The following is a 15,048-nucleotide window of genomic DNA, read 5'->3' as shown; positions in this document are numbered from 1 at the left end:
GCGCGCGGCCCGCCCCTGCAGCAGGCGCGTTCCCGCGGCCGAAAAAACCCAGGTGCGCGGCCGCCCGAGTCGGCGCTAGTGGCTACTGCCGCTGTCTGCAGCTGGACCAGACTCCTATCGCGACCCAGCTCCGCGATCGCGCAGATGGATCTTCTTCGGGCGTGAGTGCTTTGGCCCAAACCCACCAGCACCACCCCAGGCATCCAAAGAAATCAACAGGCAGCTTGCACCGCTTTGCTTTCTCTTCTTTCTCCCAAACCCTCCTCGCAGGGTGTTGAGGAAAGGAAGAGTGACACGTCCCCAGGCCTTTCCCACTGTAGGCCTTTCCCACTGTAGGCCTTTCCCACGGGAGCATGTGAGGAGCAGACACCGTGACTCCTCACAGTCAAGGCCAAGTCACCACTGCAGATGGCCGCCCCTCCTGTGGAAAACCCAGAAGCAGAGCTGAGAGGCTTTGAACCCCAGTGAGTTCTCCCCCTGGTCTACAGGCCTCTTCCCCTACGTGCTCTTCTGGTCTTTACTTCCCAGCATAAGAATTATTTCCTCCAATTTCCATTCCTGTAGCTGAAGACCCTCCTGCTAAAAACCCTCTTCTAGCACTTGTTTTCAGACTGTACTTAAGGATTCAGTAAACTGAATATACTTTATACTCTTTTTATTTATGTTACATTAATAAAATATTAAATTTCATTTTTAAAAAAATCAATGGAGAAGGCTACTGTCAACTGTGAAAGGTCAGGATTAGAGAACAGATGCATTCCCTGAGTCAGCTCTTAAAGAAGAAAGGCACGGGGCTGGGGTTGTAGCTCAGTGATGGAGCGCATGCCTAGCCCGTGTGAGGCATTGGGTTCCATCCTCAGCACCGCATAAAAATAAATAAAGCAAAGGTATTGTGTCCATCTACAACTAAAAAAAAAAAAAGACGGTAAGAGACGCAGGAAATACTTCTTCTTGACCAAGCAAGTATAGCTTCCTTTCAGATTACAAATGCCAAGTAATCTAAGTATTCTGAACCTGAATCTAGTAAAATCACTACACCTACCAAACCCCGGAAAGGACTTCCCATGGCTAGTCATTCAGATTGACGACTTTTGGGGGAAAGGAAAAGATTTGAAGTGATAAGGACTGAAAGAGAACAGTCCTTCCCAATACTCCTAAAGGCAAGGAAGTTATGCTACAAGTGATAGCGTCATTACATTCAACAAAATTGACAATGTCACATATCATCTAAAATATGCCTAGTATCATTGAACAGTCCACAAACTTAAGAGTGGACTATTGCCTCAAAAAATGTCTTTCATAAACAGTTTCCCACCATTCCAGGATTGAATCAAAGTTCCCATGGTAGTATTGATTTTTTTAGAAAGTTCAATCTGGATTTGCCTGGTTGTCCCTACATGATTCATAGTTAGAGTCTAGGTTAAACATTCTGGGCAATAATACTATGCAGGTGATGTTATGTACTTACTGCTTCACTTCAGAAGTCACACTGTTCAAGATACTAAACTTGATAACTTAGTTAAGACTGTGACTGCCAGATCTCTCCATTGTAAAGATATTTGATTCCAATGTAATTAATAAGTAATTCATGGGGAAGATATTCAGAGACTGAGTTGAACCCAAATCCTGTCAGTGTTTTCAGCATCCATTGATGATTCAAAAACCAGTTTTCAACCATAATGTAGCAACCATGTCTTACTCTCACACCCAAAACAATCATACCCAGTCTTGGTGGTGCATGCCTGTAATTTCAGCAACTTGGGAGGCTGAGGCAGGAAGATTGCAAGTTTGAGGCCAGCCTCATCAATTTAGGAAGGACCTAAGCAACTTAATAAGGCCCTGTCTCAAAATTAAAAAAAAAAAAATAGAAATGGCTGGGGATGTGGCTCAATGGTAAAACACCCCTTGGTTCAATCTCTGATAACCAAACAAAATAAAACAACAAGCTAGGAAGAGAGAGAGAGAGAGAGAGAGAGAGAGAGAGAGAGAGAGAGAGAACGCTTGAGCTGAGCACAGTGGCACATACCTGTAATCCCAGCTACTCAGGAAGCTAAGCAGGAGGACTGCAGGTCAGCCTTGGCATCTTAATGAGACCCTGTCTCAAAATAAAAAATAAAAGGGCTGGGTATGTAGCTCAGTGGTGAAATGTCCCTGGGTTCAATTCCTAGCACTGCAGAAAGAAGAAGAGGAGGAGGAATAAAATATACAGAGAGATAAACAACTCAAGGCATTGTTAAAGGAAATATTTATTCTTGTTAAAATAGTAAGCCTTCAAGACTATTGCAATGGGGAGAGAGAGCAGACTCAGCTCTTAATACAGGAAACAAATGCAAATACAGCTGGGGATTTATATACAAAAAGCAAAGTAAGTCAGTGAAGGGAAAACTACTTAAAGGATGCAAGGGGGGGGGGACATTCTTGCTAAATGGAGTTAGCACCATTCTTGCTAAAATTGGCATGGGTAGACCAGAGAGGACAGGGACCAAGATCAAAGCCTTGTTGAAGGTTCAGAAAAGTCTGACTAAAGTCTGGTCAAGGGGAGTGTATGTCCACATTATAGAATAATGAATACAGGTAATGTAGTGGCACCCCCTCCTCCACAAAACTTCTAAGCTTCTCCAGAAATCTTCACCTTAATTGATCTTAAGACTATAAGCAAAAGATTCTCTACAAAGAAGTTCAATGGAGTTAAACTTCCTGTTTTGCTGTTGCTCTATTTTACTTGGCCACTGGCCAGGAAGAAATCAGCACTCCAGGTGCTGAATCCCCCTTTACTTGTTTTTCACAAACATGTATCCAGTATAGTAGTTTGTAAAAGTGTGTTTGCAAATGCAAAATGTGATAAAAAGGACAAATACTTTAATAAGGCCTCTGGCCTTGAGCTGGAGCTTCACAGAGAGATCTACATTTCTAAGATGAGAGAAATAACCAGGGCTGGGACTGTGACTCAGAGGTAGTGCGCTTGCCTGGCATGTGTGAGGCACTGGGTTCAATTCTCAATACCACATGTAAATAAATAAAATAAAGATCCATCAATAACTAAGAAAAAATTTTAAAAAAGAGAGAAAAGTAACCAATTTGGCTCCATGGTAACAGCTGGCAGGGGGAGGAAAGAAAGGGGAGAAGAAGCTTCTTCTCTCCTTTTCAGGTGTTGTCCTTGAAGGGTTAACTTGCCCAGAACAGTGAAAGAAAAAGCTACTTTTATGTGAACTTCTGCAGACTATGAACTTTCTAAGCCCCTCCCCTTATATGTTGGGTAGGAAATTCTGAAACCTGAATTCGGTGTTCAGGGGATTGACTGATTACAGCAAAAGCTGTGCCCTCTGAACCTGGCTGCAGCCAAATAAAACTGTTTCTTGCTGTCTTCAGTGCCTTACCTCGTCTGTCCCTATAACAGTAAGACTTGAGGGACTATGATACCTCACAGAAGAGAAGTATAAGAGATTTCTTTCTCTGAGGGCATCTTCTGATTTTTTTGTTTGTTTGTTTATTTCCCAATCAGAAAGAATTAAGGAAGCACAAGATGAGGTTGCCAAAATAGCTGAGGAAAAAAGTACTAGAAAGGAAGAAACTACAGAGAATTAAACCTAAAAATCTGCATATAAATTTACTTCATGCTACTGGACAGCTTCTCTAACTGTACATGGACAGAGAGAAACTATAGTAGCTAAGAGACTAAAAGGTAAATAGAGCCTTCAGATATGTTGCACAAACAGAGACTATATAATTCAAATTCCAGGAAGATGGATGAGCCTTGGGAAATATAAGGGGCTTTTGGGTGAAAAGCCATAGGCATGCCCTAGAAGTAAGGGTTACACACTAGTTACAAGAACAAAATGAAATAGCTTAAAACTAATCATTGACAGGTTTAAGGTGGTCTGTTTTAAGAGATATATATCATCCAGAGACTCTTACTTCCTCCCCACCCAGAACTGGGGATTGATTCAGGGGTACTCTGCCAATGATCTACATTTCCAGCCTGTTTTTATTTTCTTGTTTTTATTATGAGATAGGCTTTTGCTAAATCACAGAGGCTGGCCTCAAACTTGCAGTCTTCCTGCTTCAGCCTTCCAAGGGGCTGGGATTACAGGTGTTTGCCACCATGCTGGACCAGAGACTCTACATTTTTTCTTCTACTGTGTTGTCAGGAAATAATTAAAATTATGAGTCATGCTGAGCTGTGACCAGTGCAGCCAAACTTGCAAGTTCCAGCAAGGGACAAAGGGGGATAAGAAAAGTAAAAACTCACACTCGCAGATGATTTTGAAGATAAAACTGGGGTTAGGTGGAGTGCTGCTCTGTGATGGAGAAGCAGATCTAAAGAGTTACACCAGCAAACTTTATTTAAATACATCTCATTATCAGGTGAAATAATATGTGAACATTATGCTTTGTATTCAGGAAAGTTACAGAAACTAGAAACATCTATGTAGGTTTTCCACAGTTGCAATCCACAGTTGCAATGTGCAATTTTAGGAGCTTTGTGTAGCTCTCAAGAAGGTCCATTGTTTAAAGTTACTGTTAAGTGGGCAGGCTCAGGAGTAACAGAGCTAGTGAAACATTGTTGTTGTCTAGTAAGAGAATCCCTCTATTCCCAGGAGTTATGTGCCTGAGATCAAGGTCAAAGCTGATAAGACTCTTGCACAGAGCCTCCTCATGCAAGGCATTACCACAGTAGCTAAGCATCCTGTGCCCTTGCACAGAACATTCCCTAGCACTCTGCATGCCACAGGCATGAGGTCATCAGAGACCCCACTGTCAGATACTGCTCTCCTATTCTCTGTCACTGCTCTCCACAATGCTGAAAATAAGAGAAAAGTAAAAAGAGAATAATAGAATTCATTCTATGAGTGATTCAGATATTAGATGTATCAGATAAAGACTCCAAAAATAACTATGGTTCATATAATGAGAAAAATAGAAAGAAGATTATTAGAAATAATGGATGGCCACAAGAAATCAGACATGTACTCAAAAATTACTTGTCAAGGCAAATTTTACTTTTGCAGAAGGTTGTGCTACCAAAAATCTGGCAAGCAAGCATACTGGGCAGGAAGTCTGCCCAGGTTTCTATCCCTCATACAGCACTGACACTTGCTCTGATAGGTGGAGTTAGGAGTTACAATACACATAATGGACTAATATAAAATTGGAAGGGCAAGGGAAAGGGCTATGATTGGATCACTATTACACTAGAGGCACTATGGTTGGAAGACTGAGGACAAAGGGAAATATGCTGGGGGGGGGGGAGCTCAAAATGGCTACCTGTCCACCACAAGGTTTACATTACAGCAAACATATTTTTAATAGTTTAATGTATTTTAATAACAAACTGTTAGGATGGCCTTAGGCCTGAGCCTAAGCAATTCCATTTTAAAAACTCCAGTTTGAAACCTGCAGGCACACCCACAGAGCCCTCCAGGATGGCCTCAAACAAGTTACTTCCCCTCACCCTGATAAAGAGAGTGAAGCCCCTGGCAGGCTGTCCTCACCTGATAAGAGGGAAAGGTGAGAAGATCAGGGTGGAGACCACCAGACCAGATGTTTCTGACCCCAGGGTAAATGATGTCTCTGAGAAATCCGGTAGTAGCTGATAAAGATTGAAAGCGGGGGGGGGGGGGTCAAAAAGCTCCAAAATTTAGTATAAATGATAGAGCAAATGTACAGGGATTCAGCCAGGCCAAACAAGGATGCACTTGAGCTGGAGAACCTGATGAGGACTTGACATCCCATCACTTGTCATGATCCTCTGCATGATTCTCACCGCTCTCAAATTCCACTGCCTTGCTTGGACCTTGGTGAGAGCCGCAACTTCTCCCTACAACCCTCTCCTCAACAGGTCATCCACTCCACGGCAGGAAAAGCCTGCCTTGGTTCCGGACCTGGCCACTGCGATCTGAGTGAGTGTGCATCTGCTGGACTTAAAGCCTAAGGCTTAAGACATTTGAACTTAGCATGCAGAGGAAATGTCTGTCATTAGTTTATCATGATTAAGTGTGTTTTGCAGTGCTTAGAATTAATCTAGAATTATTTGCTGTGAATTAATTAATCTAGAATTGTTTGCTGTGAATTGATTATGTCTATTGCAGTGCCTAGCATTAAGGATTGTAGTTTTCTTGATTAAGAACCTATAGAGTGAAATTGTATTGAGTAATTTGAGTGAATAAAACACTGAAAGGGGCAGAAGTGCATGGGCATTCTTTGTTTCTCCCCTTGACTGCATGCGTCGCAATTTTGCCCCCTGGAGACACAAACCTACAGGAGCAGCACAGAAGACAGACAACATTAAAAACATGTACTTGCAGGTAGGACAACAAAAACATGTACTTGAATGTATAAGTTAGAAAATTATAGTGAATGGATGGAATTAACTATATGATAAAAATGCTACTAACGGCGCTGGCGTTAGAGAGTGAAGTTAGTAAACACTGGGTTTGATTCTCAGCACCGTATATAAATAAATAAATAAAGTCCATCAACAACTGAAAAAAGAAAAAAGAAAAAGAAAAGAAGAGGAAAATCTGCCAACCTGGAATGTAGCAAAATACTCTTCAAAAATGATGAGATCAAGGCTCAGTAAAGTGCTTTCTTAGCATGTATGAAGCCCTGGATGCCATCCCCAGCATTACAGAAAAAGAAAAACAAAATAAAACATCAGGAGACCCAAACTAGACAAAACATTACAAAAGAGAAAAACTACAGATCTATATCCCTAGTGACTATAGATGCAAAAGTCCTCAACAAAATATTAGCATACCATGATCAGGAATTTTTCCCAGAAATGCAAGGTTTGTTAAACCAATGAATGGAATGAACGATCATATAAATAGATTAAAGGACAAAAGTCATAGGATCATATCGATCTATTTAGAAAAAGCATTTGACAAAATCCAACATACTTTCATTATAAAAATGAATTGGGAATAGAAGAGAACTTCCTCACCCTGATAAGGGCATAAGAAAAATCCATAACAGAAAAAGACTGAACATTTTCCCCTAACATCAGAAATAAGACAAAGATGTCTGCTTTCACCACCTATACTCAACATTGTACTGAATAGTTCAGTCAGTGTGATTAGGCAAGAAAAATAAATAAAAGTCACCTAGGAAAGAAAGAAAACCATCTAAATTTGCAGATGACTTTATAAACTTATAAAATCCTAAGAACTAATAGAGACAAACATACACATGCCCCAAAACTATTAGAGTTAACATGAGTTCAGCAAGATTTCAAGATCAATATACAAAAATCAATTATATTCCCATGTGATATCAGTGAATAATTAAAAATGAAACTAAGAGGGCTGGGGTTGTGGTTAAGTGATGGAGTGCTTGCCTAGCAAGTGTAAGGCACTGGGTTCAATCCTCAGCACCACATAAAAATAAATGAAATAAAGGTATTATGTTCATCTACAACTAAAAAAAGTTTATTAAAAAATGAAACTAAGAAAATTATTTAATTTATAATGCAATAGCATCAAAAATTCAATACTTGGGAATAAGTGTAACAAAAGAAATATAAGACTGAAAATGATAAAACATTGTTGAAACACATTTAAAAGACCTAAAAAATAGGAAGATATATCATATTTCTGGGGTCAGAAGACTTCATATTGTTGAGATGACAATACTCTCCAAATTGATCTACTCTACCAAAACCTGACCAATACAGTCCTTATTAAAATCGCAGTCTTTTGCAGAAATTGACAGACTGCTTATAAAATTCACATGGAAATGCAAAGGACTCCACATGCCAATAACAATATTGAAAAAGAAAAAAGTTGGAAGATTCATTCACACTTTCTGATTTCAAAATTGATGACAAAGCTATAGTAATCAAGACAGTATGTACAGACAATACATACTGACAAAACAGTGTGTTAGTCAGCTTTCTACTATCAAGGGAGCAATTGGTGCAGCAAATCCATTCAACTTATGGCAGCAATGAAAGAGAAAGAGGAAAAGATCAGGGCCCCGTAAACCCCTTTGAGGAAGTATCCTGAATGACCTAAAACCTCCCATTAAGCCCCATGTACTAAAGATTCCACCACTTCCTGCTTGCACCACAGACCTTTAACACATGGCCGTTGGAGGGCATTCCATATCCAAAATATAACAGGTAGATAAATAATGCAATAGAATTGAGAGCCCTAAAACAAATAAATGCAAAAATCTATAGTCAATTCATTTTCAACAAAGATACCACAACCATTCAATGGGGAAAGAATAGCCTTTTCAACAAATGGCACTGGGTCAACTGGATAGCTACATGTAAAAGCATGAGGGTAGTCCTCTATCTCATCCCATATACAAATTGTACTCAAAATGGATCATAGTGTTAAGTGTAGGGGTTAAAACTATTTAACACACACACACATCTGAGTAATTTTTTAAAAATAAAAATGGGCTGGGCCTAGTGGCACACACTGTAATCCCAGAGGCTCGGGAGGCAGAGGCAGTTCAAAGCCAGCCTCAGCAATTTAGGGAGGCCCTAAGCAATTCAGCGAGACCCTGATTCTAAATAAAATACAAAAAAGGGCTGGGGATGTGGCTCAGTGGTTAAGTGCCCCTGAGTTCAATCCCCGGTACCAAAATAAAAATGGTATCATACTACACACATTTTTCTGAAATTTGCTTTTTCCCACTGAATATGTTGTGGAAATTCTTCTATGACAAGCAATATTTGAATGCTTCCAAATGTTCAAAAATAGTCTCTAAAAAATCTGTTGCAAAGGCTGGGGTTGTGGCTCAGTTGTAGAGCACTTGCCTAGCATGTGTGAGGTACTACTGGGTTTGATGCTCAGCACCACATAAAATATATAAATGAATAGATAAATAAATAAAATAAAGTTTTTTAAAAAAACTATTGTCCAGCTTAGGTGATAAACTTTCAAATTCGTATTTTGATGCTAACTCTACCAAAACCTGACCAAGATAGTTCAAGAAAGTAAATTATCAGCCAATCTTGCAAATGGATATAATATGAAAATATCAAAATAAAGAGAGCCAAATTTAGTTCTAATTAAAAGTATAATTAGGGGGCTGGGGATGTGGCTTAATGGTAGAGTGCTTGACTAGCACATGTAAGGTGCTGGGTTTGAACCTCAGCAACACATAAAAATAAATAAATAAAATGAAGGTACTGTGTCCATATACACATGAAAATATTCTTTAAAAAGTACAATTATCCACAATTAAGGAAAATTTATTCAATTAATTCAAAGATGGTTCAGTGCAAAAGAAATGTCACTGGCAATTATCATCTCAAATATAGACATTTTTGACTCAGTTATCAAAAAGATATCTCTATATATCCTTTGGTACAATAGTTTCCCTCTTAGGCATGTAGTCTAATCAAATATATTTATGTATTTGTGAAATGAGTTCGTGGATATTATTGCATTTCATTTTATTCATTTGTGATAATAAAATATTGTGATATCTATTAGGAGAGAACTGGTTAAATTGTGGTATATTCATATAATGGAACCCTATTTAGTGATTAAAAGAATTATATGTATTGGTATGGAAAACTCTTCAAGTTGCATTGTTCAATGAAACATGCAGATTAAAGGAAACCAAATTAACAGTACTACAAAAAAATTAAATGAACTGTGAAGCTGAGATAATACAAAATATAATAGGGCATTATAGTGTATAGACTGTTTAGATTCAGCACTTCCTAACTGTATGACACGGTATTAACCAACATTGCCTTGCCCTCTCTTTATTTATTTTTCTCATCGGTAAACTTAGTATTTTTTAATAATAATAATATTAATAATGAAACAATAATAACTATATTATAGAGTCAGGAGTTGATCCAGGTTTTATGGGTCTGAAGCTTACACAGTGGTATAGAGAGACTTAAGAAAAAGAAATGTGGGGCTGGGTTGGGTATGTACCTCAGTGGTAGAGTGCTTGCTTAGCAAGTGTGAGGCTCTGGGTCCAATCCTCAGTACCATAAAAACAGGAGAAAAAGAAAGAAAAAAAGAATGCAAAATTAGATAGAAAATTTGGGTGTATGGTTTTCATTGCACAATTCTTTCAGACTTTCCTGAATATTTGAAATGATTAGAAAAATTAGGAGAGTATCTATAATTAGAAAACATCACAACAATTCAGAGAAATCTCTTCGGCTTCAAAACTTGATACTAGTACTATTCTATTTTGTGTGATTTCTGTCACAAAGGATGTGGATATCTATAATTATAATCAATTAATTATCAAGAATATTCCAGGGGCTGGGGTTGTGGCTCAGTGGTAGAGCACTTGCCTGGAATGTGTTAAGGCACTGGGTTCGATCCTCAGCACCACATAAAAATAAATGAAAATTTAAAAAAAGGTATTGTATCCATCTACAGCTAAAAAAATATATATATATATTCCTGACAATAGAAGACTTCTTTTTGACCAAGTATTAATGATAACCAAGTTTTTTGCTTATAAGTTTACACTTTGATAGATTGGAAGAATTTTCCACAGACTAGCTTCTGGTGCTATACATCTTTAACCTTGCTTTTCTCTACCTCTCCCATACTCTGGGGATGGGTCCAAGAGGATCCGTTTATATTGTAATAAGAACTCTGGCTCCATATCTTCCTGTCAGGATACTAGCTAGGCTGGCATAGTGGGTAACAGGAATATTCCTGGAAGCTTTTCCTACAATATCATCCAAGTGACTAGTGACCACATAAGGATATCTTATGAAACCTAACTGGCTCATCTTCTTCTTGATGGCAGAGGCCACAGTAACAACACAGAAAAATTGTCAGGGAAGACTTAGAAATTACAGTCTTAGGCTGGGGTTTGTGGCTCAGTGGTAGAGCACTTGCCTGGCATGTGTGAGGCACTGGGTTCAATTCTCACCACCACGTATAAATAAATAAACCAAAGGTACATCAACAACTAAAAAATAAATAAAATAATAATAATAATAATAAAGAAACAGCATTCTTGACCAACTGATGTTAAAATATCTTCTTTTGCAAATTTTATAAAAACATAACATTGGGAGCTGGGGTTATAGCTCAGTGGTAGAGCACTTGCCTCACACATGTGAGGCACTGGGTTTGATCCTCATCACCACATAAAAATAAATAAAATAAATAAAGTAAAGATATTGTTTACATATTTTTAAAAATCTTTAAAAAAATAACATTGTATGAAGGCATTGTTAGGGCCCCTCTCAGAGACTTTGAAGTCTGGCAAGTAAAAGGCCTTGAGTTTTAGCTTCATCAGTTTTATCATAAATCTGCCTCTGCATAGAGTTGATGTAAGAATTAATTGAAGTAATACATAGAAAGCATTGAGAACAACCTGGCAACACAGCAGCTCATGCTCAGCAAATGTCTATTTTATTACTAATATAGGAATAGACAGAAAAATGTAGCAGTCTGGGAAATCCAGAAACAGATCCCATTATAGACAGATAGAGATAGGTATAGACATGTCAGATGAAGATAACATTTTACATTAATGGGGTAAATATGAAACTCTCTCTCTATATGTGTGTATATATATGTGTGTGTGTATATATATACATATATATATACATATATATGTATATATGTGTGTATGGTGTATATATATATAAATTTTTTTGATACCGGGGATTGAACTTAGGGGCACTCAACAACTACGCCACATCCCCAACTCTATTTTGTATTTTTTATTTAGAGACAGGGGCTCACTGAGTTTCTTAGTGCCTCACTTTTGCTGAGGCTAGGTTTGAACTTGCAATCCTCCTGCCTCAGCCTCCTGAGCCTCTGGGATTACAGGCGTGTGCCACCACTTCCGGCTTGGAGTTAGTTATAGTTATATTTCATTCCCCATGTGTCTGAAAGAATACAGCTACATATTTTAAAAGACAAAGAAGAGAAACAACGACAATAAGAAGAAACTACAAGAGAACTAAAATACAATTCAAGTGAAAATTATCTGGTTTTGAAGTAGGAAATGCTTTTCTAAATGCCACACCAAAGACTAGCATATAAAATAAAAAAACTGGAATATTTGACTACATAAAGCTGTTAAACCTCTGTCTCCCTAAAAATAATAATAAAATTAAAAATAAAGTAGATAATCTGGGGAGAATATTAAGAATATTTGCATGGTATCTCGATATATAAAAATCCTTTGCAAATCAATAAGGAAAATATCCCATCACCCCTGCCTCCCCACTTATTTGGTACCAGGCATTAACCCCTAAACCCATGGCCTTGCACATACTCCACCACTGAGATACGTTGCCAGCCCTTTTTTATTTTATTTTGAGACAAGGTCTGGCTAAGTTGCCTAGGCTTGCTATCCTTCTGCCTGTCTCCTTGAGCCTGTCATAGGTGTGTTGCCACCCAGATCCGCCTCCCTTTTTAATGGTCAAAGGGCATAAAAAGAGAATGCACAGAAATATTTCTGAAAATGAATTCAGAAATGTGTGTTCACAGTTTAAAACCTAATGTATTTCTTATTTATTTATTTATTTACTTACTTACTTACTTACTTACTTTTATGCAGTGCTGAGGATTGAACCCAGTGCCTCACACGCTCGGCAAGTGCTCTGCCATTGAGTATCTCTTATTTAAGCAATTCTACCTGATAATTTGTCCTGAAGAAATAAGAACTGGGTATAGAGTTTAAAACAATAAGGGCCAGATGCTATAGCACACACCTATAATCCCAGCAACTTGGGAGGCTGAAACAGGAGAGTGGCAAGTCAAAACAACTGAGCAAGGCCAAAAGCAACCTAATTGATTACCCTGTCTCAAAATAATTAAAAAAAAATTTTTTTTAAAGGGCTGGGAATGTAGCTCAATGGTAAAGTGCCCTGAGTTAAATGCCCAGTCCCCTGCCCCCTGCAAAAAAAAAGGAAATAACCTAAACAGATCATTGATTAAATTATGTTACAATCACTCATGTGATGGAGGGCTAGGGCTCAGTGGTAAAACACTTGCCTAGCATGCAGGAGGCCCTGGGTTTGATCTCATGCATTAATAATAATATTATTATGATGATGATGGAGCAATAATCATCTATTGAAAGGAGATTTATTTATGTGACAAAGTGTTCTTAACCCACAATGAAAAGAGCAGTCTACTAAAAAGGATGTATAGCATACCATTTTGTTTTAAAGGCCTGTGACTTTCTGTACATATGTATCTGAAAGAATATAACCACTGCTATTATATATTACAATATGGTAGGATTATAAATGATTTCCCCCACTTTATATTATTATGTTTTTAATTTGAGGGAAAGAAAGAGATTGGATTTTTTTTTAAATAAAAGGAGATTACAAAAAATTTGAATTACCTACCTAGTAAGCTCTAGCAAACACTAGGCATGTCTATGTCATAGGATGCAATTTATTTCTTTGATCTTCTCTGCAATGCTGTTATATATCAGTTTCCTTTTGACTAAATGCAATTTAATTCAATTCAACACTCATTGCAAGGTACTAGAGGTGAGACTACAAAGAAGACTGAAGAAGCTTATACTTCAGCAGGAGGGGGAAGCCTGTTGAGGCCTGCTCAGCTAGAAATAAAACTTGTTTTGCTATCTGCTGGATTTCTTTAAAAAAAAGACAGCAATTTCCCATACCCTAGACTAAATTCAGCTTTCTTATTGAACTCTTCTTTCTTTGCTTGTCATTGCTTCCTGGAATCCAGCCTAGGAAAGTAATATATGTCACCATGTGTGCTAGTTTATAATTAGAACAAATGTGAGGACTTATAAGAAAAAGATCTATTGGCAAAAAAAAAAAAAAATTAGTAAAACTCTAGAAAAGGAAGTTAGGAGAAAGGAGGAAGAGAAGATCTATTTTGGAAAATAATTCAGTGCCAAAAAAGAGAAGACATTTCAAAAGCAATTTTTAAGCCCTTATGATTTTTATATTTCAGGGAGTGCCTCAAAATATAGCTGCTATTGGATTACCCTCTCTTTGAAAGGATGAGTATCGTAGGTATAAATAGAAGCTAAGGTCAAGAAGCTAAAGGCAGAAAAAGACTCACGTGTTAGCTTGTGAAATAATACCCTCTACTCTTAAGGCTGCAATTATGCCTGTGACCCCAGTTGTGGCTCCAGAGAAGAGAGAGATAAAAGTGACAAGGGCCCAAGATTGCACTTCCTTATAATCTTAAAGCAGTCCCAGCCTCCACCAAACTTCACCGCGATAACACAGAGGAGAGTTTTATTTCTAAGATCTCTGAGCCCATAGGGTCATTTTCTCTCACCTTTCACCTTTTTCTGAGAAGTAACACTTTGAGCTAGGCCCTGAAAATCTACATTCCTCCATCTCCAGGGTCAAGAGTTTCTGAGAAGTCTTTTCCAGAGGCATGGCCCCAGGAATTAAAAACTTAAGAGGGTCACTCCATGCCCCGACTACACTGACCTCCCCCAACTCACGCTCTGCTTCAGGGCTCAAGCAAAACTGAACTGCTCCATTTTCCTCTTCCCCCTTCCTTTCAGTTTTTCCATCTCCTCAGGCCACAGCCAGATGTGCTTCCTGAGAACCTCTCAGCCACTCCTGTCTGGACTATCCCCTGGACCACACCTGGATGCTCAGTGAATCTACTGCTTCTTCTTTGTCCTTCTCTGAAGGATTTTCTTCTCTCCATGTTACTCCCATCACTAGATAGTCAGAAGTTTCTTTAAGAAGAGGAGAAAGGAGGACCTCTTAGTAGACCATGTCCAGTGGAGTGCTCTCAGCCCATTAGCTCTTCTGAAATGTGCCTTATTTCCATGTTAGAATCTCTCTTCTGGCTCACTCAGAAGCCACTCTTTTGGGCTTGAATGAGAATTTATTTAACAATTAATTGATAAATAATTTTTGTCTGTGACCCATCAAAGTGTTGCAAATAGATTTCTGGAACCTTTTCTATGACGCATTTTAACTAGTGGGCAGGACCAGGAGGTACAGTCTATCTGTGCCTTTTACCTTTTTGGACTGGGGAAGCAAAAAATCCCTTATCTCATAGGTTCCCTCAGGCAAACAAGAATATTCCATCTGACCCACTTTCTAGGGATGAATGGAGAAAGCTTCCAAACAGC

General features: G+C 38.4%; 1 protein-coding gene across 1 annotated transcript in view; it reads right to left on the bottom strand.

Moving 5' to 3' along the window:
- Positions 1-14,335, bottom strand: part of Btbd1 (BTB domain containing 1) — a 51,350-nt gene extending 37,015 nt beyond the window's left edge. The window contains exon 1 of the mRNA XM_015492974.2: positions 14,232-14,335. Coding sequence (XP_015348460.1) covers positions 14,232-14,335 — 104 coding nt within the window. The remainder of the gene's footprint in view (positions 1-14,231) is intronic.
- Between the last annotated feature and the right edge of the window lie 713 nt (positions 14,336-15,048).

Source organism: Marmota marmota, unplaced genomic scaffold (assembly GCF_001458135.2).
Source record: "Marmota marmota marmota unplaced genomic scaffold, marMar, whole genome shotgun sequence".
Classification (NCBI taxonomy): domain Eukaryota; kingdom Metazoa; phylum Chordata; class Mammalia; order Rodentia; family Sciuridae; genus Marmota; species Marmota marmota.
The sequence above is the reverse complement of the archived record's forward strand: the minus strand, read 5'-3'. Positions and strand labels throughout refer to the sequence as shown.